Source organism: Lampetra fluviatilis, chromosome 17 (assembly GCF_964198595.1).
Source record: "Lampetra fluviatilis chromosome 17, kcLamFluv1.1, whole genome shotgun sequence".
NCBI lineage: Eukaryota > Metazoa > Chordata > Hyperoartia > Petromyzontiformes > Petromyzontidae > Lampetra > Lampetra fluviatilis.
In genome coordinates, this window is record NC_136291.1 from 3,619,077 (window position 1) to 3,642,024 (window position 22,948).

Here is a 22,948-nt window from a genome sequence, read left to right on the forward strand (position 1 = left end):
GACGCGGGTTGTGTTGGAGGAAGTCGAGGGCGGAGCGGCAACATCCGTTGTTGGACACTGCTTCTGTGCTCCTCATGGATATGCTCGCTTACGCGCACTGACCAGCGTGGAAAAGTACGGCCAAATTAGCCCCCGTGCCCCGCACGAGGAGGCCCTCATCCAGCAGTGGATTGATAGGAGGGGCTCAACACGCACAGATAGACATTGCTAGGGCTTCACATTCGAACCCTGCTAAGCTGACTTGGAAGATGGGATTATCAGTGTAAGGCACTGCCACTAGATTACAAGGTACACCTGTCCACAAGGTGAAATCCTATTTTATCGTGCCGTGCGTTCGCACAATCCCGAGAATTGGTTCATAAATGTCGGGTGCATAGACGCAGTTTGACGGGGCACAAAACGAGGTCGATATGGACATTGCGTGGGGCCGAAACACCTCCCTGGAATAGCACTCCGGACTGCCGCTGCACAAAACCTACAAGGAGGCCATGGCCAGTGCTGGATTATCCTAGTAGCAAAAGTAGCTACATATGTAGTAGCTACATGTGTAGTAGCTACATGTGTTGTAGCTACATGTGTTGTAGCTACATGTGTAGCAGCTACGGGCCCCACACTTTCAAGGGCCCCGCGCTAAATGCTTTCAAGCTATTCCGGTTCAGTGGTTCTGCACTTGCTCTATTACTATAGTACTATACTGCCTTCAACTTTTATGAACGACTGGGTGTTTAAGGTTAGAGATTTGTCGTATTATCTGGCTGTATTGCATTTGAAAAAATACAATTACTTTACTACGCAAGTAAAAAATCTGTGTTTGAATATTCACGTGTTTTTTTTTTACTTAGGGCCTTTTTATAACATATGCTACAGGCCCCGCACTAGCTTAATCCGGCACTGGCCACAGCGGTCGAATGTCCACGGTGGGGGGGGGGGGGGGTTGCGTTTGACGGCGACGGTGCGAACGTTCGAACGCGTCGACGGGACCCGGGCCATTCACACGCCGATGTCGGTACGTCACCGGGGGGGGTGTGCCGCTGACGGCGGCGATGACGACGGTGGCGATGTTGGCCATTGTTGTGTTGTCAGCTGCACGTGTCGCGTTGTCATGCCGGCGCACGCGCGGGGTCGTACACCGACGTCGTTGAGGGCTTCGTTTCTCTGACGCTCGAATACCCTGCTGGGACGCTCGCCGCAATCGCTTCCAGTGACCCCTCGCCCTACCCCCCCAAACCTCACCTACCACATTCACGTGACAAGAGGCTGCCTGGGGCCATAGGGGTAGAGAGTCAAAACGTGCAGCTTCCTCACTCCACTGCTGGTGGAAAGGCCTGCACAAGAGGGAGCTCGAAGTAGCTCCTTCGTCAAGTGATCTTTGGGTTTACTCTCCCGCAATGGCCAGGAGTGGTGGCGGGTGTAAGGTGGCGTTCGGTTGTTTTTTTTTCTAATGTAGCTCCGAATTCTTATTTGCCTCATTGCTCACCTTCATTTTATTTCATCGCTTTTGTCATTTCGGCGACCCGGGGTCACTTTGGCAATGAGATCTGGTGAATTCCCACGAGGTTAAACTAATACAAATTTTACCTGAACCCACAGACTTCATCCCCCACCACACCCCCAACCTGCCCATCGACCTGAGATTTTAGGAAAACTCGCCCCACTGCTTTCAACCGCCACGCCGAGAGATAGACACCGGGCCAGTGCATCGCGCGATGACCACGACACCAACACTGGCGTGGATTCGTATTGATTCTGAAGCCTTCAAAAACCCCTGTGGATAATCATCGATCGAAGTTCATTCGCCGCCGGATGTGTTGTGCTGCCCCCCCCCCCCCCCCCCCCAGCAAGCTGATTGAAGATGTTGTGCTGCCCTCCTGCCCCCCACCGCCCCCCGTGTACGCAGACTGATTGAGGTTCACTCTCCGGACGTGTCGCGCTGCCTGGTGCTCCGCGCGAGGGACGCGGCGTCGGCGAGCTCCTGGTTCTCGGCGCTGCGGGCCGCCACGGCGGCGCTGGTGCCGGCGGCCGTTGCCGAGGCCAACGAGGGGCCCCTGCACCACGGCGGGCTGCTGCACTCGCGAGCGCTCGGCAACCTGGGCTGGCTCGCCGAGCAGGTCAGAGGGGGTAGGGAAGGGGACGACGAGACGTGATTGGGGAGGAGGACGTTGGTTTGTTCATTTGCCGGTGTGCCGTGGTTGGCTGTGGCCCGAGACGCGTTTTTTCTTTTTGGGGCAACGTTTTCGTGTTAACATTTTTTTGAAGCACCCTGTATATGCCCAATGGCTGGGGAACAAAAGGCAAGCTGGAAGGCAACAGCTGGGCTGTGAGCCGCCGCGACCAACAAATGCCCAGGCTCTGCAGTCCTCCATATATGACAATGTTTTCAGGCCAATTAACGGGTATTTCCACATTTTTGGTTCTTTCGGTAAAGTCACGTAGAAGGGAAATAATCAAAAAAATAAAATAAAACTATAATTTTATTTTGTATTTTATAATGTTTTATTTTTTTATTTTATTATTTCTCTTCTACGTGACTTTACCGAAAGAACCAAGAATATGAATCCCTGCAGTCACGAAAGCGTTAAATGGGGTATTTCCACATTTCCGAGGAACACCGGAGCAACCGGAGAAAACCCCCACGCGCGGAGAAAACCCACGCGTGCGAGGGGGCAACGCTCTATCCCGTACAGACGGGACGGATGAGAGCACGCACTTTGCTGTGCCGCCTTCTCCGGGCGAGCGAGGGTGCGGTCACCTCCTCGACGCCCACGGGAAAGGGGAGTTTTTGACCAACCTCTCGCTGCTACCACCACAGTTCTGGATTGCAGGCAGCCACGTGCAGCGGAGCCGCCACCGCCACACGGTTATAGACGCTGCTCGAGCTGAAATTGTATTGTGGCCTGTCTCCCAAGTCCATTGGTCACCTGGCACGTGAGAAGTATATATTTTTGTTATATGGTTATCTTCCAGATAAGGTTTTTGATCATTAATGTATGGGCCCCTATTTAAGGTGGTTGCAATTTCAGGACCGCCCTCGCTTTGATGGGAAGTTTCTAGATTGCTATCTGAGCCACCCTTTATATAAATATTTATTTTGGTCAGTTAAGCCCGGTTCCCAGGCCACGGCCGACGTTTGTTGACGAGTGAGCTCTGAATTGGTCCTGAACTCCCCCCCTCCCCCCATCCCCTACCTTTTCTTCACCAACCCGTGGCACTCACTCACCAGTGCGGTGAAGTACGGTCAAACAAACCCCCATGACCGTCACGGTATGGGGGGGGAGTAAGGGAGGCGGGCGGCCTTCCAAACGAAGTGGTGGGCCTACAAAAGGGGTTGTCCACTAAAATAATGTTATTTTTTAAACGAACTACAAGTTTCCTAAAGCAAATAACACACCACCACCACCGCCGCCTCCTCCTCCTATCCGTTGTTGCTCATTGTGCTAGCGGTTTTTTATTCCTGCCATGCGGGTCTTTCCCTCCACTACTCCCCCCGTGTTTTTTGTTATTGTTCCCCCACTTCCAGAAATATGTCCGGTGCTTGCCGCCGCCTCCGCAGCCGTATAGCCTCCTCGCATGGGAATGTAAACACAGATTATATCAGGAGGCCCGGACTACATGGGTGGTGGGGGTGGCAGAGTGAGCGAGCTCTGTGCAGCTCTGTTAGTTGTTCAGTCTCTCCTGTGGATGTGTGTTTACCATGTTCTGTGAATTCTAAGGCACCACGGTGGCAAGATGTTAACTACCTTGCCTGGTATACAGGAGGTCGTGGGTTTGAGCCTGGCGTCTATATATTTGCATGTTCCCTCTGCCCGTAGTTACGTTGTTTTTTGCTCTCCGGGTCCTCCAGATTTTCCTTCCACATATAAAATGGACGTGCGTTTTGAGTATTTGGCTGCTATATATTGCCACGCGATAAGCCACTTCGTTGAGCTATCATTTGTGGCAGCCAGGTCGCTTCTGAAAAATAACTATAAAGCTCGGTGGGCTTTACCTGGTAAAATATAAAATAGTTTAGTTTTAGTTTAGTCTCAACGAGACTGCACCCCAGACTTGTGCCCGGTATGAATTAAGTTATGCGAATCTCCCAAGACCCGCGCGGCCGGCGTGGGGAGGCCTGTCATCTAGCAGCGGAGATTGGCGCAGACGGCTGCATGTGTGTACGAGGAGAGATAGACGCTCAGGCCCTCGGGGACATGAACCCAGGAGAAGCTCGGGGTTGCTGGTTCGTTGTTCCGGGTCGAACTGGGAATCGTCGCGCTCGTGTCGGCTCCAGCGGCTCACGAACGACCCTTCTAGGCCCTCGCACCGGACGCAAACTCATTTCTTTACAACCCGCTTTTTTGTGTTTAGTTTGTTGCCCTTCCCCCGCACCTCCGATTCGCACGGTCGGCTACGCACGGTGCGAAATAAGTTCAGCGTACACACGTCACACCCCCCCACGTGCTCTGAGCCCTGTCCTGACCCCGTGACCCCCGACCCCTGACCCCAAACTCCCCACGCAAGATCACGGGGGAGACGGGGCGGCAGACGTGGCGTCCGACGCTGGTGGCGCTGACGGACACGGACATGCTCCTGTACCACGCGTTGCCCACGACGCGCGAGGGCTGGCAGGCGCCCTACCGCACCTACCCGCTGCTCGCCACGCGGTAAGCACCGGCAATGCCGCCACAGCCACGACTCTCATTGCTACCAACGCCACCGCCGCCAACGACCAACTCCACCGTGACCACCGCTGTCATTACTACCGCCACGACCAAGACGATCATTACCACCACGTCTATCATTGTTGCAAACGTCGATTTAAAGCTTTCGTGACTGCAGGGATTCATCTTCTTGGTTCTTTCGGTAAAGTCACGTAGAAGGGAAATAATAAAATATTTTTTTTTTTAATAAAACATAGTAAAATAATAATTGTATTATGTTTTTTTTCTTATTTTATTATTTCCCTTCTACGTGACTTTACTGAAAGAACCAAGAAGATGTTACAAACGTCATAAGCAGGACCATCGCTACTCGTACTACTATCGCAACAAGCACCCCAATGACTACCACGACAAGTATCATTACTCCTGCCATTGCCCGAATCAATGTCTTTTATATATACACATCTTGACTTAAAGCATTCGTGACTGCAGGAATTCATATTCTTTGGGTCTCTCGGTAAAGCCACCGTAGATAGAACAAATAAAAAATAGAAAAAATAAATAACTAACAATATCATATTTTTATTATTTTTATTATTTGTTCTATCTACGTGGCTTTTCCGAAAGACCCAAAGAATATATATATACATATTTATACTTTAAAGCAGTGTCAGTAAAAAACAGGCCTAAGCCAAATTTCGCTACGATTTAATTGTGCGTGCAGTGGCTTCCTAATATCGGAGCGGTGGAGCTTTCCAGACGGCCGCAGAAGCGCACCTGAAAGCGCGCGATGCGGTGACCACCGCCTTTCGTTCGATAGCTCGACAAAAGGCCGCTGCCGCCGCGAGGATGTCCGTTGCGTTGCCTGTGCGCCCGTGCCACGGTGGTGCGTGCTGCGCTGCCCGCGGTGACGCGTCACACGGCTCGCCACTCTTTTCGACATTAATCCGTACGTGCGTACGCTCCCAGGCTGGTGCAGGGCGGCATTCCCCGCGATGCTCCGACGCAGCCTGGCGCCGAGCTGTGCCTGGTGCTGCGCTCGGGGACCCCGCACGGCGTGGTGACGCACGTCCTGCGCGTGGAGACGCAGCGCGACCTCGCGCACTGGGGCCGCCTCCTCGTCGACGGCTGCCACGGCGCCGCCGCGCTCATGCGCGAGGCCACCGTCGGTGAGCGGCGGCCGCGTTCGTCGCGATCTTTTTATCTTTACCAGTTCACAGGGGGCGCGCCCCGGCGGCGAGATGTTAACTACCTCACCCGGTATGCAGGGAGTCGTGGGTTCAATTTCTGACTCTCTCCGCACATGCAACTTTTGTAGTTTGCGTGTTCTCCCCGTGGTCGTGTGGGTTTTTCTACGGGTCCTCCGGTTTGTCCCTTCGCATTGAGAAACAACATCACGCGTTTACAGTTTTTGGCTGCTCTAAATTTCCACGCAATGATGAGCCACTTTGGTGAGCTGCTATCATTTTCTTGGCCAGGTCGCTTATGAAAAAGAGCTGTATAGCTCAGTGGGCTCTTACCTGGTCAAAAACAACTTTTTCTATGTAAATAGTCATCCTCATCTCTCGCAGACGTCCGCAGAAGCGCATCTGAAAGCGCGCGAAGCGGCGACCGTCTTTGTTCGGTGGCCGGCCAAAAAACCGCCGCTGCTGCTGCGAGGACGAACGGCGCGAGCGAGTGACGCGGCGCCCCTGCCACCGCTGCCCCGCCGCGCAGTATAAGTCGACGATATTTTTTAAAAATTAGTTTAGTTTTCCTTTCTCGTGACGAGCAAGGTGTGTCGTCGCACGCCACCTCGGTTGCGCTACGTCAATCCCAGCGAGTTTCGCCGAAACGCCATTCCTCGTGGCTCACCACAGACCCACCCCTTCGCGATCACCAGTCGTTTACGTTCAAGTAGCAATGGAGTCGTTGCGCTGCGCGCATTTGTTAAACGGTGGCCCCATGCGACGGAGAAAATCTACAACAAAAATTGATAGAGATCTCGCGTGTGTGTGTGTGCGTGTGTGTGCGTGTGTGCCCCATGTAAAGTCGAGAATGCCGATTCAATTTTGAGATTGTGTGTGTACGTACGTGCGCGTGTGTGGGGTAGCGGGGGTGGTGCAGTGGTTAGTCCCGAAGTGCTGGAAACCCAGCGACCCGAGTTCAATTCCCGCTCGCGGTCAATACCGTGTGACAATTATCCGAACCGGTGCTGGGTCTCTCCCCTAGGTCGCCTCAGCCTAAAACGAGTACTCGGTGTGGTGTGTGCAAAACATCAGCACTGGGGAGGCAAAGGGGGCCCCGCGCGGTCGCTCGCCACGCCACCCAGTTCGCGTGCCGTGCCGGCTGTCACCGGAACTGCCAAACGGCTATGCGGAGAATAGAGGGTTTTTTTTTAGTTTGGCGTAAATATATCAATGTGTCGCTAAACCCGCCACCACCCGACCGACACAGCCAACTAGTAAGGGTTTACACGTAAACGGAACATGGAAATTCGTTACTAGTACAGCACACCGGCGTGTTGGAGAGCCAAGCTACAACATTTACAATCTGAGATCGACGTTATGCGTGTGTCCACCACATGAAGTACGGAAGGACGGATTAAAAGTCGGCTTGGAGACCTTGGGTGTGCGTGCGTGTTCCACGCAATGTAGAGGGGGGAAGATTACTCAAATTAAGATTGAGATCTCTCGCGCGCGCGCGCGTTTGTATAAACGTATGCCTCCTATGATGTAGAGAACGACGACTCAAATTAAGATAGCGATCTTGAGTGTGTGTGTTCGTGTGCGCTTGCGTGTCCGTCCCATGTGATGCAGAGAGCGCTGTGAACTGTAATCGGTGCTCTCCACATCATGTCTGAGCTGTCGTTTAGCAATCGTCGGGCGTGCGCTGCTTGTGACAACGAATGTTGCCTTTGAACGGGATAGTTTGGGTGGTAAACCTGGACAGGTGAACCGTGGTGAGTAAAAGTTTGGGAAACCCTGACTTGTACAATGGTCATATATCATCATCAGCAGCAGCAGCAGCTAAGCTCAGTCCACTGCTGGATGAAGGTCTCCCCAAGACGCAACACTTGATGTAACTCCATGGTGCGTTCCACTCCTTGGGCTGCTCTTCCGTCGCTAGTCTCGGCCAGCGGCCATCGTCCTCTCTAGAGACGTGCGCTGCCCAAGGGCCCTCATAAGAAAACACGGTGGTCAACTCTCTGTTATCCGTGGGCGGATTATTCGTGTTGCAGGTAAAATATGCTGCCTAAAGGTGACTGACCGCCAGTGAGTGAGTAGCAGGAGTGAATTCGTGATCACCTTTTGCTCAATAACCATGATGTAATAATAATAATAATCGAGAGTTTGCTATTATCGGCCCGGTCACTTTGTGTTTAAAAAATGTACACGATTAACTCTTCGTGCGTCCCCATTTTCGTCGTCGTCATTGTTATTGTTATCATCGTTGTCATCATAATCGTCGTCATCGTCGTCATTGTCATCATCGTCGTTGTCGTCATTGTCATCATTGTCGTCGTCATCGTCTTCATTGTCATTGTCATTGTCCATCGCCGTTGTCATCGTCGTCGTCTTCATTGTCGTCGTTTTCGTCGCCGTCGGCGTCACTGTCGCCGTCCTTCCGTCACATCCGGGCGCAGCGTGCGTGTGGAAGGGCACCGACTGCCGACTGACGGTGCACTACGAGAGCGGCTTCACCCTGGCCATGGACCCGGGCCCCGGGGCGGCCGCGGGCGCCGCGCCGGCCGTGCTGCTCAGCTACCCGTTCGACCGCCTGCGCCGCTCCACGGACGACGGCGTCTCCACGCTGTGCCTCGACTTCGGCGGCCACGAGGGGGAGGTGGTACGTACTTTGGGCGCCGCGGCGGCTCGGAGATGTTAACTAGCTCGCCCGGTATACAGGAGGTCGTGGGTTCGATCCCGACCCTTGACTGCCTGTTGTATATTTGGAGATTGCGTGTCTCTCTCTCTTCCCCGTGGTCGCGTGGATTTTTGTCCGGGACCTCCGGTTGTTCCCCTCCACATTTAGCATCAACGTCACGCGTTAAATGTATTCGGCTGCTATACATTTCCACGTGATAAGCCACTTCGATGGGCTATCATTTGTGGCCAGGTCGCTTCGGAAAAAGAGCTACGTAGCTCAATGGGCCTTGCCTGGTAAAATAAACATAGTTTAGATTAAGTTCATAGTTAGAGTTTTTATTTATTTCGCTGTTGCTAAGCGCAGGCCCGAGAGCCCCCCCCCCCCCCAATATGCCAAGCGGTCAGCAACAAACGGCACTGTCAAGAGTTGTAATGAAACGTTCAGGTGAAGGTGCAGCCCCTGCAATTGCCTTGCTCACGCCGCTGCTGGCCGATGGGTCTCCACCGGCGGGCGTTCTCGAGAGCCCCCTCTGCGGAGGGTACTTAGCCTACTCTTCCACGCTGTGCCTTGAATTCGGTGATCTCAACCAGGGGAGGCGGAGGCGTTAGATGTCCTTTTTTTTAATGTTTTTGTAAAAAACAATAGATATATGTAAAACGTTCTCCGCGTACTGGCCCTTGAGGAACAAAAGGCCACACGTGAAGCGACAAACTGCACTGTTGAATGTGTAATAAAAAGTAAAGGTGCAGCCCTGCAATGCCTTGCTCACGGCCCTGCTGGCGGAATAGGCCTCCGACCACGGGAAGCTCTGAGAGAGCCCCTCTTGATGGTGCTGGTGCAGTTGGAGCCTCCTGCGCACGCGACAGCCATGCCACTGGACGTAGTAATGTAAAGAGTCGTTTAAGAAACGCATCCGTCATCCCAATGTGCATCTCCAACGAGCACTGCTGTCTGGTCACGCTGTGTTCATGACATAAATTTGATACGGCTTCTCGTATAACAACAACAACGATGAGATCACCAGACCTAAGGTGTTATCGTTGCCGACCGTTGGCGACGGGCGCGCGTAAATCTGAAAAATAACGGCGATGCCGTGCCATGTACAGTATCGGCACTTATATACAGTCAGACAGAGCTTATAATTTACACGCCGTGAAACCGGGCGCCAATTAAGGGTGCAACAAAATAATAATCTCGTGTTGGGGTGAAAGAACCCGAGGGATTTTACATCAAATGCGGTTGAGTGAACTTACCTCACCCACCGCTCATTCATGGCGTGCCAACTCTCTCTCTATCTCCGCTCGTCTCTTTTCTGTCTCTCCCCGTGCGTGCAACACCGCGCAGCGCATAGACCTCAAGGCCTGCCCCAAGCCCCTGGTGTTCATCCTCTACTCATTCCTCTCGGCCAAGGTGGCCCGCATGGGCCTACAGGAGGCGTGACATCGCCCGCGGTGCCGCCCCGGGGGCAGCCCACGGGACAAGACTCTCGCACCTGGCAGCTGACTTTGACCGGTGCCGGTTTTATTTTGTAACCCGCGCCTGGCCTGTCCACCACGCTTGGTACGGGGTCGTAGCTCACGGTCGATCCTGGAGCAGCAGACCTCACCCGGCTCCCTCGCCCTCGAGCGTCCGCCCGCGTCAAAGGCTAAAAACGGTGGGGGGGGGGGGGGTGGAGGAGGCTCAGGTTTGGAGCTCTTTGCCACGGATCCCGCCGCTCCATTCTGCGGCGGCCCCTATTAAGTGATGCAACTCGGTGAGCTGAGGGGAGGGGGGTGAGGGGGGGGCTTGGAGGCGAGTGAGTGCAGAGTTTGCGGCGCACGGTGCCCCCCTCAACGCCTCCATGTAGCGGGGTTCATTTCGTCAGCACCTTCGTGTTTTGAGTCGGGGTCTCGTCGACGACAAGCTGCGGAATTCTGGGCACGTTTGAATTTGTGAATTTAATTTAGTCACGAAAATTTTTATTTTTTTAACGCTGACATAATTCAGACACCGGTGTTTGCCGTTGATTTTAGTCGGCGCTTAACGTCTGAGCTAAATCCACGGGCCATCGACTCGACCAACGTTCCACAAGATTGTCACCGATATACGAATATGGAAGAGACTAAAATGCGGACTAAATGAACCACTGTGCCGGGGAGGCGGCTTCGGCCTGCACGGCCGGGGCCCTCCCGCCACGGGGCAGGACTCTCCGCGCTCATAGAGCCATGGGACTCGCAAGAACTTGCCCTCCCGGAGGTTGTTACCGGGTGCCGTCGGATCCGGACGGCGCCGTTGCCGCTGTGATTGATTGCCTTCTTCCCCCCTTCCCCGTTGCGCCCATGTGGTGCCAAACTAAACACGAACTGCTTGCCACTGATGTTAGCCGTGGCCGGGAATTGAACTCGGCGCAATGTGCTAACCGCTGCACCGCACTTCACTCCCATTGTTACACAGTCGGCCCCATACCTCCGACACCTCAGATTAGAACGGTCGGCTACGTACGGTGCGAAAGAAGTTCAACATACATATACGTACATTTGTTTTTGGGTAACTGTTGGCAAATAAAATTCCCAGGTTGGGGGTGGGGGGGGGGGAATAACTTGGCCCATTATTCTCCGGTGGTGGTGAACAGGCAACACAAGGAGGGCCCTTCCACTTTGTGGAAAGTCCACGGCGGTCACCCTGTGGATTCAACGTCCACTTGCAGCCACTCCTAACCGCATTATACATCGACATTGGAAACTCATTTCTTTCGGCACAGCTTTTCGTGTTTTAGTTTGGTGTCCTTCCCCCGCACCTCCGATGAGCACGGTGCACAAAGAAGTTCAACCTGCATACACACAAGCCTCCCCCCGAGGACTGCGTGCCACTTGTCTTTGGCACCCGTACGTGTATATTGTGTTTTAAGATTCATTTCCTCGGCTTCATCGTTATGGTGACGACTTCTCGTACTTTTCTTTGGATGCTGTCATCGGGGGATTTTGGGGGCCTTCGTTGACGGGGCCCAAAAGGCTGGCGACCTCCAGAAAAAAACCCCGCGTCTGCTGAGCACAGCGTTGAGCCGACGTTGCATTTCAAAGTCGGGAACGTTCACTCGCTCATTTGTCAAGTCGGGAGTTTCTCAAATTCCAGCCGTATCGCTTTTGCCAGGTTCAACCGGGTGTGCGCGTCACGAGCAGCGGCTTGATTTTCATACTTCGATGGAAAAGATTGGCGAAAGTGGACAAGGTTGGACCCCGAGATGTTACTCAAGGACTGGATTTTGCAATCTGCATCCACTCGGAAACTCCCGAGACCCTCCGGGGCCACCCGCAGGCTTTTTAAGGGAGAATGTGTTGTGCTCTGCATCTACATCAGCCACGCGAAAGAAAAAACGGGAGAATAGGGTCAGGTGGACGGCCTTAAAGTTGTCGTGTTGCCGCCGGGTCGTGGTTCACGGTGGCTCAGCCCTCCGCAACGTCGCCGGATCGCGCTGCTCGGTGCACGATGCCCCGACGTTTCGCCCGCCTGCAAGTTACCGGAGCCGCATTTCGCTCTCGGCGGTCGCTGCAGGCGGACTCTCTCTCTCCCGAGTCACCGAGGAAACTCCTGCAGTGTGCGGAGCGAAACGTCTGAACGTGGGCGGCCGAGCGACACGCGGAAACGACCCGAAAAGACATTGGGAAGCGAGCCGTTACGGCACAAGCGGGAAAACCCACGCGGTGCCCTTCCACGGTGGGGTGGCGCTGCGTTGATTCTGCGGTGCGTATTGTGCCGACGAGTGTGGGAACTCTGTGCTGCATCGGTGTCCAAAGAACAACTGCCTCTTTACATGGGGGCTGGCAGAGGGAGAAGGTTTAAAAATTGCTCTATAAATGGTTAAATGGTGCCACCGCATTAAATAACAAGCAGCACCCCCCCCGGAAGACAACGCGCCACGCCGCGCCGCGTTGAATCTTTTCTCTGCTCGATTTGCGCTCCTCCTCTGCGAAACGCCGGCAGACCGCGGAGAGGACCCAGAGGCACTTGGGGACATCCGCCTGGGCCCCGCGTCCAGTGACAACAATTACCCCGCGGTGTCGCAGTGTAGCTGGCGCCTCCGCCGGGGCCGAGGTGAGACGTCGTGAGGTCGGCACAGGCGAAGCGTGGCGCTTGCGGAACAGCGCGAGTGGGTGACAGGCTGATGGACCCGGACTAATAGACTATAAAGCGGAAATACTAACGTAATACAAATCTTAAGCCTCCTACTTGTAATGACAATCTTAAGCCTAATTATAGTCATATGGCCCTAATTCTGGACCCTGACCCTAACCCTGAACCCTGGCCCTAACCTTAACAATAACCGGTAGCCTCTTAGTCTCTTTCTCATCATGTGATCCTAATCCTTAACCGAACCATGACTATAACTGTACTGTTCTTAGCCTGACTAATATAGTCCCGATGACCCAACCCTAAACCAGAACTCTGGCCCTCTAGCCCTAACCATAACAATAGCCCTCACTTCTACTAATCAGCCTCAATTCTAGTCGTAACTTCGGTCCTGGGCCGAACTCCACCGAATCCAAGCAATAGCGCAAGCCTGGTCACAAGCTCAACACGTGAGGCATGTGTGTAGCGATGTGGATTCTCTTCCTCGCGACACATGCAGCGGGACCGCGCGGGAGAGGACCGATCGCGCGCGCATTTTTTTGCGATGTGCGCGATGGAAAAACGCCGGGGAGAAACTGAGGCAAGTGGAGCGGACAGGATTGCCGCAAACGAGAGACGGAACAATCGAGAAACGATACAAAAGAGGTGGTGGAAAAAAAACCGAGGAATTTATTTGTGAATAGGATCGCAACGCCTGATTGCGACCAGGTCATCGAATCGCGGCGGGTATTCAGTCCGTGGAAACTTGTCACAATGCACCTCTGCCCAACGGTGTCCTCGCTCTCAACATACCGTGTCAACGCATACGGTTTACCCCATATTCTTGTACAGGGAAATTTCGTTTTCAGGTCAATACAGCGTATAGCCGTTTCAATGCGGGAAAATGTAGGTTTGTCTTTTTTGTGCGTTTCTCCCTTGTAATGAGACGTTGTAGGATGAACGTTGAGATTTAAGGTTTTAATTGGTCTGTAATAAAGTAAACACTTATAAGGGGTTGACAGATATTCCTCAACCAAAACCCTTAAGACCTGTGACCTCCTGTTCCTAACGCTGGCCACTAAACGCTAGGCTACACAAAAGCCGACCAATCGAAACTTTTGAAAAATCTGAATCAACGACCTGGGGGGGGGGGGGGGAGAGGGGGGCGGACAACTACAACGCCGCCGCTGCCGCACTGATGCCACGTTGAAAGATGAGCGAGCGAGCGAGCGAGCGGAGCCACCAGCCGGAGGACGAGGTGTGGAGCAGGAGGACGGGGAGAGGTCGCGTGGGTCACGCTCGGCGTCACCCCCGGGGGAAGCGTCGCCGGCGCTTCTCTGCTGCCACAAAAAGCCACGGACCGAAGTGGCCTTACGCTCGCCGGCTACGCGCCACCGTTGCTGCGTCGCGTTGGATCCGCAAGCGCCAAGTAGCCAGTGCGCTCGCGTCTGTCGCGCGGGAGGACGTTTAGAATGCGGGACGGTTGTCGCTGCCCGATGCAAGTGCTCGTGTTTCTTGAAGGCAGATTATAGTCGAGCGTGCGTGCGCGCGCGCCGCAGGAACAGCGGCGCAGCGGTGAGCACGCCGCGCTACGAACCCCGCGACCCGCATCCAATTTTCGGCCGCGGGTTGATAAGTGACGACGATTTTACGGCCCTGCGCGTCTCCCCCCCCCCCCCCCCCCCCCAAGGTTGACTCGGCCTTACAAAAAAATGAGCACCTGGTGCCGCGGCGCAAACGTCAGGCACGGGGGGGGGGGTGGAAGACACGGCAGTCGGAGCGTGGGGCTTGCCGCACCCACCTCGTGCACGCCGTGTGTCGGCCTTAATAGGTGCTCGCTAACAGCACTTGCCCCCAACTGCCTGTGTAGGCTACGCGGGGAGGATCTTTGTGTGTGCGTGTGGGAAAATGTGTGCATGTGCACCGCTCGTGCAGTGCGTTACCTTGAAACTAACCCTGCTCACGGTTTTGGGGAATTTTCTACTCCTAATTTAGTATTTTATTTTGTCTGGCTCTGTATTAAATGTTGGTGCGCTTGACTGTTGTTTGCTGCCGCTGCTGCTGCTTCTCGAAGGATGATAATGATGACGAGGGCGGCGGTGCAGGTATTTGGCGACGGCGGGGTCTATCGACGCGGTATTTTGATTGTTGCGCAAAAAAATCAACAAAAACGGCGGAGGGAAAAGGGGCGGACCACGAGGAGCACTCCAGTGGTGATGGTGCAAATGATGATGATAATCACGGTGGTGAGCTGTTATTTGAATGTCAAAATGAGGCCTGGGACAACACTTACATAATTACACGTGCGGAGAAAGGACCGTTTATATTAAAACGTTCAAGTATTACAACCGGCACACACTTTTTTTTTCCAAAAGCTTTATTCCAGTTTCGTTTTTTTTAAGTACACCCATATAATATTGAGATTTGACATCGCACTCGCATCCTTCCTTATGTTATAATAATAATAAACGCAAGTGTATACGGAGAGTTGTATGCCGTTCCACGTGAACCTTTGGGAAAACATTGTTCGCAGAGGATGTTTGTTGGTTTGTTGCGGGGAAATGTAGAGTAAATACAAAGCGTTTACTTGAAAACACTGGAAAATAAAGATTTGCTGGGAGGGGGGGGGATCGGGGTGGAAATAAAAATGTATTTTAACTACTAATAAATTAATCCTAGTTTTTCCTTGTCTCGCCACCGAAAGCCTCGGCTGAGTCTCGCGACTTATTTTCAGGAGGATGCTGCTCTTGAATGTTTTGGCAGTACTATTCTTGTTTTGAGCGCTGCCATGTCTGCTTATCGGGTTAATAAGCGGAGATCTCTGAGAAAAAAAAAACTATGCTAACGGGGGGGGGGGGGGGGGGGTTAAATTGTTCGGAATTTCACATGCAAAGCTAAGCGGCCTACTTGCTGAACTGCCATCTGCTGACACAAATCCGAATCTAGTTTCCAAGCGTCTGTAGAGGATCCATTGCGGCTTTTCCAAATGCCACCTTGCCCTGGGCCGATGCGAGAGATTTCGGCCATTTAATCCGGCTCAAAGGGGCGCCTGTAAATCCCGTGGTGGGATCATTTTAAGTGGAACGGACCCTTGCAGTAGCTGCAAATGTGTAATAGACGTGCCCACAAATGGTGTCGATATTTTGTTTTCTTCTACAGGATCGAATGTTTAAGTGTGCAGAGCTGTGAAGGTTCACCCTCCCGCCTATATAGTCTTAAAGTCCATACAGCCAGTTAATGAATTCCCTTTCACAGACGTGCACGTGTGTGCACACATCCCACACACACAACCCTTGGCTTCGTGTTAACAGAGCCAGGCAGGTGTGATGTTGCTTTTTTAAAAGGTGTGCAAGACGACGGGGGTGCGGTGAGTCGCACGGCGAAGTGGTGACCGGTGCTAAACTTATCCTTTACAAGATTGGTGGCAGTCAGAGCAAGATGGCTCGTTGCCACCTTCAGACGTCAGTGTCGCCCGTATTCAAGACTTGCTTGCCGTGGTGTGTGACGGTGAGCACAGTTTGACCTTTAATGCAGGGTTCACCGGTATGACTCGATCTTCCGGCGCAGGAGTTGAAGCAATTGGCACGTTCCAAAAATCATGTCCGCCTCTGTCCACCCCTTCAGTATAAATGGCGACACCAAAGTCGATCGGCAAGGCCGCACGTGGTGGCTAAAGGGGTGGAAGGGTAGGCCCAAATACCCTCTAGAGCAGTGGTTCTTAACATTTTTGCTGCAGCCTGCACACCCCTTGGGTTCTCAGAAAGGGCATCTCCAGGGGATGCGTGCACCCCAGGTTACGAACCCGCTCCTCGAGAGGGACCTCTTTCAGTGGAGCTCCGTCTCGTGGAAGCCCTCCCTCTCTCTCTGGAAATGGTGCGGGCAATAAATGTGTAGGGCTGCCGACTTTAGATTTGTTTTTGTGTGTGTGCGTGTCTTCTTTATTCAAGACTCGAAACGCTCTTGCTTTGCTGGTTCTCTGGCGCGCACTTGCACTCTGTACAAAGTGTCCCGTCGTCCCATCGGCCAAGGCTTTCCGCGCCAGGGCTTTGCTTCTGCTCTAGCCCACAACAAAGCCATTAGCCGGGGCAGCTTTTATAACGTCTTATCGAACCACCGTGGCGAGGTCGCTACGATACCGGAGTGGCCGTTTACTTTTTGCTTTTTTGCCAAGCGACGCGTCGTTGGAGGACCGATGTCGTTTGCAATTAAAGGGCGGCAGAGCGTTGATTGGTGGGTTGTTGGTCTCGCGCCTCGTGTGTCTTTTCGGAGGCGGCGTGAATTTGCGGTGCAAGCGCACCACGAGGCCACGCGCGATCGCGTACGAGCGTTGGGTAGCGCACGTGTGCTTTTACGTGCCATGTGTTGGGGGGGGGGGGATGTGTGCGCACCAAGGCCGTAATTATAATATATATTGGGGGGGACACATCTCCCCCAATATTCAAATATGCTCAAAATGTCCCCCCCCCAATATATTGCTATAACATATGTTAATATGATTGTGGTAATGGTTGTACTTGATTAATCGCTAATCTCTGCCATTTCATACTATGAAACAATGAAACAAAAAAAGGTAAAAAAAAACAGAGCAATGTAATACAATCCACTATTAGACATTGTAAGAAATAAATAAATAAGTCCATCCTATGTGTTAGTGAATTTTTTAATATTTTAGGCAGGAAATTAGTTTTAAAATGTAGATTTTTTTCTGGGGGGGGGGGGGTATCCCCAGACCCCCTGAAAAATTTGGTCCCGTCCCCCCCCAATGTTGACTCCATGGCTATGGCCTTGTTGCGCACACGCGCACATGTGCGTACGGTATATCATCCTCTCGACGTGCAACGTTGGCCCAGCGGTGGCGTGTGGGTGGACAGAAATTGGCCGCAAGTTGGCCCAACGGCTCCACGTGTATTGGGTAATAAGAAGGTCTCCCTCGCTCGATGCGGTCGACGCGTTTCGAGAAAAGGGCGCACACAGCGGACACCGCACGAGACGGCTGCCTCCCGAGTAGCGCGCACAGGACACACACACGCATTTGCATTTCTGTATCTCTGTGTGTGCATCTGTGTGTCCGTGCTTATCGAGTAGGGCACAGAGTACACGCACACACAGTTGAATTTATGTATCTCTGTGGTTCTGAGACAGATGCCTACTTAGTAACGCACACAGTACACACACACCGAATGTATGTATTTCTGTATATCTGAGACAGATGCCCACTGAATAACGCACACAACACACACGCTGTTGAATGTATGTATCTCTGTGTGCATCTGTATGAGACGTCTGCCTACCGAGTAGCGCACACAGTACACACACACAATGTCGCTCCACGTCCGGCCGCATAGCCAAACATCTGAGTGCACTCAAAACGCATCGTACAGCGAATTTTTAGGTAGAAATAGGTTATCCGTATATACGCAAAATCGCACCTCCGATCAGCGCCGTTGGCTAAGTACGGCGCGAAAGAAGTCCAACATACAGCGAGGGATACCTGCACTGTACACAAATACGATCGTGAGCGGGTGAGTGTCGATTCGAATGAAGGGCTTAAAAGAGCTGAAATTTGGCACGAAATTTAGTCGAACATATTACACTTACAACTGAAACAATATGTTTATATATATGGGCCCTCAATAAATAATATGGGCAGATGTACATTATATTTATTCGACAGAATACAAATTGTATTTATAGAGCGTCCAAATGCCACCGCATCTGACGATCAGTATCAGAATTCGAACTGCAGGAGGAATCCGACGAGCTGTAAAGCTCTTTTTCACAGACATCCAGTAAGGGCACGGGGTCAGCGAGTTACCACAACCAACAATACTACTACAACAACACCAACAATAAATAACGATAGACGTACAAAACAGAGAACAGTTAAGCAGGTCACTTCATAAATAATAATAATAAAAATACATGAGTGCAAATTGCATACGCCCATATAATCCTCACCTATTTTTCAAACACTGAATGCAAGCTTGGGGCAAGACCAGCAAAATATGCCGCACGGAATAGCGGGACTTGGGCAGCCTTGGGAAAGGAGCGTGTTTATTGATTTCTGTTTAGAGAGAGAGAGAGAGCCGAGGGTATTGAGCCTGGACATGCACAGGGGACAGGGCAGTAGTGGTCAGAGGACAGAGACAGCCCAATGCTCCACATTTATTTAATTCCCCGTGCTAAAGCGACACTCCTAACCACGTAAGTTGGCCTCCCATGGGGTGTAACACTTTGAGGCCGATATAAAAAACAAAGTGGTCAAGAGCACATCTGTCCACGTTAGCGTACGGTGTAATCTCAACAGACATTTGGAGCAAGTGCTGTTTGCGAGTAGCGCCTAAGAAGGTCGCTATGGCACTCGAGGGGGTGGGTGGCCAGCACCACGCCCGACCGCCTTTGTCTCCCCAGTGGCGACGTTTGTACATCACAATCGGTACTCGCGTTTACAGAACAAGGACACGCACACCTACACACAAATACATGCACACATACCCAGGCATACACACATTTATCACACACATATACACACACACATGTACACGTACCCACACAATCTGCCTGCATGCATACAGAGGATGAATCAACCCCCCCCCCCCCCCATTTGAAACTAAACTTGAGATCTCAATGGGCTTTTATTGGATTATATATCCGCAGTGGAGCTACGTAGGCGTGCATACACACGTACACACGTGTGGGTGGTGCGGTGACGCAGTGGTTAGTTCACTGCTCTAAGCCCAGAAACTCGAGTGCAATTCCCCACCACTGAAATAATTAAGTGGCGAGCGATGTCATACAGCGGTGCCCGATTGCCAACGGGGTTGTAGATTTGCAGCAATCGTCGTGTGTTTTGTTAAATGGAACTAATTATTCTGAAGTACGCCGCTGCTTTTGGCAGCGGGTCCATGCGCACGGTTAAACCTCAAACACAGCGGCCAACAGCACTGCCACCCGTCTGTGTGTCCCACCGCCGTTCAATAATTACACTGGCCGTCTTCACCTGAGGACGGCTGCTTGCGTTGTGGCCGAAACGTCGTGAGAATTATTTTATAATGTTTTATTTTTATTATTTTATTACTTCCCTTCTACGTGACTTTACCGAAAGAACCAAGAAGAAGTCTCCCACTTGTTCGCCATCGTTGTCAACGCGTGCCTGGAATCTTCTCCAGGTGGTCTCCAGGACCCGGAGGCACATTACTTGTGGCGTTGTTGCAAATTCTCAGAAGTGTTCACATTTTTTTTGAAGCACACCTGTAACAACGTGGAATGGATGGGACGGAATGGAAGACTCCCCCCGCGTGCCGAGCCCATGAAGTTTCCCAACGGAGGCTCACCGCGTGCCCTGGCTCGCCCCGATGATCCTGGCGCAATCCGCACGCCAACGTTACAATCCACGACTCCGCGATCCGTTCTTGAGTGCCGCTGCTTAAATTGCCCGTTCATTTCGCTCAAACAGAGAGCCATGTTGTTGTTTCTTCTTGTGTGTGTGTGTGCGCGTGTGTGACTTATGTGTCTGTCCTTGACTTGTTCAAGCATCATTTGTGATGTTGGTGATGGTTGTGGTGGGGGTTTTTTTTTCAAGAGGCACAACAGAGCAGCCTTTGTGACCCCCCCCACAATCCCTGGCGAAGCGTCAAGCTAAATATTTGTTCTCGACTCTCTCTCTCTCTAAGAGTCCCCTTTCATTGTGTTTACCTACGCCTGTGTTCCCGTTTTATCCCGCGAGTTGTGTAAACCCATGCCGCTTGCTCGCCCGCCTGCCCGCCACGGACACCCAACCAGTACCGGATGAAGCGAGTGCCGGGGCCTTTGGCATCTATTATTTTTATCTGCATAATAAAGTACTGTAATTGTATTTTTTCATTTACTATACAGACAGATAATACGACAAATCGCTAACCTTAAACACCCAGTCGTTCATAAAAGCTGACGGCGGTATAGTACTATAGTAATAGAGCAAGTGCAGAATCACTGAACCGGAATTGATAGCTTGAAAGCATTTAGCGCGGGGCCCTTGAAAGTGCGGGGCCCGTAGCTCCTACACATGTAGCAGCTACTTTTGCTCCGAGGATAATCCGGCACTGTGAGCACGAAGCATTCATTGCGTCCCAAGCTGAAGGCGTAAGAATGTTAACTTCTGACCGCGGGTGTTGACGCACTGCAAAACTGCGGCGGTGTTTATTCTGGCGTCGCTTGCAAATTCTTGTTTAATTAGACGCCGCCGCCGCCGCCACTCGCCTCGTATGCGCGGTTGCTTTAGCGGTGTGTGCGTGTCCATGGGTCGGCACGTTTCGACTTGCAATCCAGGAGTCGCCGGTTCGATTCGATCTACCGGCTGGCAAGTTGTGAAACAATGCACGTGTCTCAAATCTTCGCCCCATCGCTTCTGACCACCCGGCAATATTAATGGGAACAACCAGTTAGTCGATGGGCGGTTCACGTTCGGCGAGAAAAAGCGTGGTGATGTCACACCTCTTCCAAAATGTCTGGTCTACGTGGAAGAGTAGACCAAATACCATCTTCCCTTTCACCAGTAGTGGCGTGAACAAGCAATTGCAGGGCCACAGCGTTACCTTTTATTTTGTTAGCCAGTCGACATGTGTGGGTGGCTCCCTCTGTCACATCTCTCTCTCTGTATATTGTATCTCCATGTCTGTATATTGATGTCTGTTTTTAATTGTTGTGTCTGTTTTATTCTGTCTGTCTATCTCGATGTCTCCGCGCCAGTCTCTATTTGCCCGTCTCTGTTTCTGCGTCGAAATGTTAAACATTCCAACTTTCATCTCGTCCAATTAGCAAATGGAGGGAAATTTATGTCACGCAAAATTAAATTGGTTTGTCGCTTTGAGGCGTCTCAGCAGAAAGCAGAGCCCACTATTGGCAGAGGGGAGAGGGGGCATGGAGATCGACATGGGCAGAGACAGAGAGACAGACGCACGGAGACACACAGAGGTGCGTGCAGATAGACGGCGGGGAGAGACCGAGACACGGGGAGAGACAGGCACAGAGGCAGGGAGAGAGACAGACGAGGAGAGACACGGAGAGACTGGGAGACAGAGAGCCAGATGGATACAGACACAGAGAGACGTGGAGACATACACAGACACGGAGACACGGATATAGGGAGATACACAGAGGCATACACGGGTACAGAGAGGTGCGGAGAGAGGCCGACGGATACGGGAAGAGACAGAGACAGAGGCACACAGATACACCGAGAGACAAAAGACATTTTGGCAGGGACTAAAGAGAAGTAGGTCTGTCCCTAGTAAACATGGAACGACGGGAAAACCTTGATCCATCGGTTCTAACCACATGTCAACAACGTTGGTCCAACGTTGTTGACATCTAGATTTGTTTATTGGGTCTGCACGTACACACACTGCACTTGCTGCTGCTAATGACTGCTTTATGACAATGATGATAACTGATAATTGTTTTTTTACCTTTTTATCTGGAAACAAAACTGACACCTTTTTTACAAGGAGTCATGTTTGCATTGACCACAATACCTGCGGTCGGAATGCAAACAAAAAAACACAACTCTGATAACGTATGCACTGTCCTTGAAATTGATAGGTCCACACCCGAGACAGCTTTTCTTAGAGCCTTGTCTCACATGCTGTTGGACCAGATGACGCCAAAAGGCACACAACTCAAAGACAATAAACCATCAGAGTATGAACCTCCTTTGCCAGTAGCAAAATATGATAATTGGTTTTTTACCCTTTTATCTGGCATAAGTCAAACTCCACCTATACGTGTGACCCAAAATTAATTTTCCCCCAAATGTTATTTTCATTTTGCATATTAATTTCTGTTTTAAAAACTGTTAACCCTTACTTAAAAAAAAACAAATTACGTTTTAGAGAATTAAATGGGGCTCGCAATACATTCTTGGACCCCCTTGTACAATAACGCCCACAAAGTGTGACTCCCTCCACACGGACCGCCAGGCGGCGCGATTGAGCCTTGCTATCGTATCGATCACGCGACTTGGGTCACTTTCACCCGCTTCCACCACCAACTCAGCCAAGGGTGGCACACTCGGGTTTTTTACAATCGGGTTTAATTGTCTTTTTATATTAAACCCGGTCATCTGAGATTGGGAGAATTCCGGTTTAAATGGTTCTAATTGCAGAACCGCACTTCGCCAACTTCTCATCGATGGGCTTCATCCATTCCAAGCTAAGGAACTCACTGGCGCCCACGATTGTGGAGGAGAAGCTCCTCGTGTTCATCAAGACCAACCTGCCCGCCGCATTCTACGACTACCCCGTGCCCGACGGCCCCCCGAGTACGATAGCAGCACCGACGAGGAAGCAGCCTAAGCCTATCAGAGTTTCGTATTCATTAAACCAGGTTTTAATTCCCCG

The 22,948-nt window shown here is 51.9% G+C and overlaps 1 protein-coding gene across 1 annotated transcript in view; it reads left to right on the top strand.

Moving 5' to 3' along the window:
• LOC144936831 (beta-1-syntrophin-like) overlaps nt 1–11,053 on the top strand; it is a 41,015-nt gene extending 29,962 nt beyond the window's left edge. Inside the window, exons 3-7 of the mRNA XM_078863995.1 lie at nt 1,898–2,108; nt 4,498–4,640; nt 5,607–5,806; nt 8,263–8,465; nt 9,831–11,053. Of these exons, the coding sequence (XP_078720121.1) occupies nt 1,898–2,108; nt 4,498–4,640; nt 5,607–5,806; nt 8,263–8,465; nt 9,831–9,926 (853 nt within the window). The 3' untranslated portion in view covers nt 9,927–11,053. The remainder of the gene's footprint in view (nt 1–1,897; nt 2,109–4,497; nt 4,641–5,606; nt 5,807–8,262; nt 8,466–9,830) is intronic.
• Nucleotides 11,054–22,948: the final 11,895 nt, after the last annotated feature.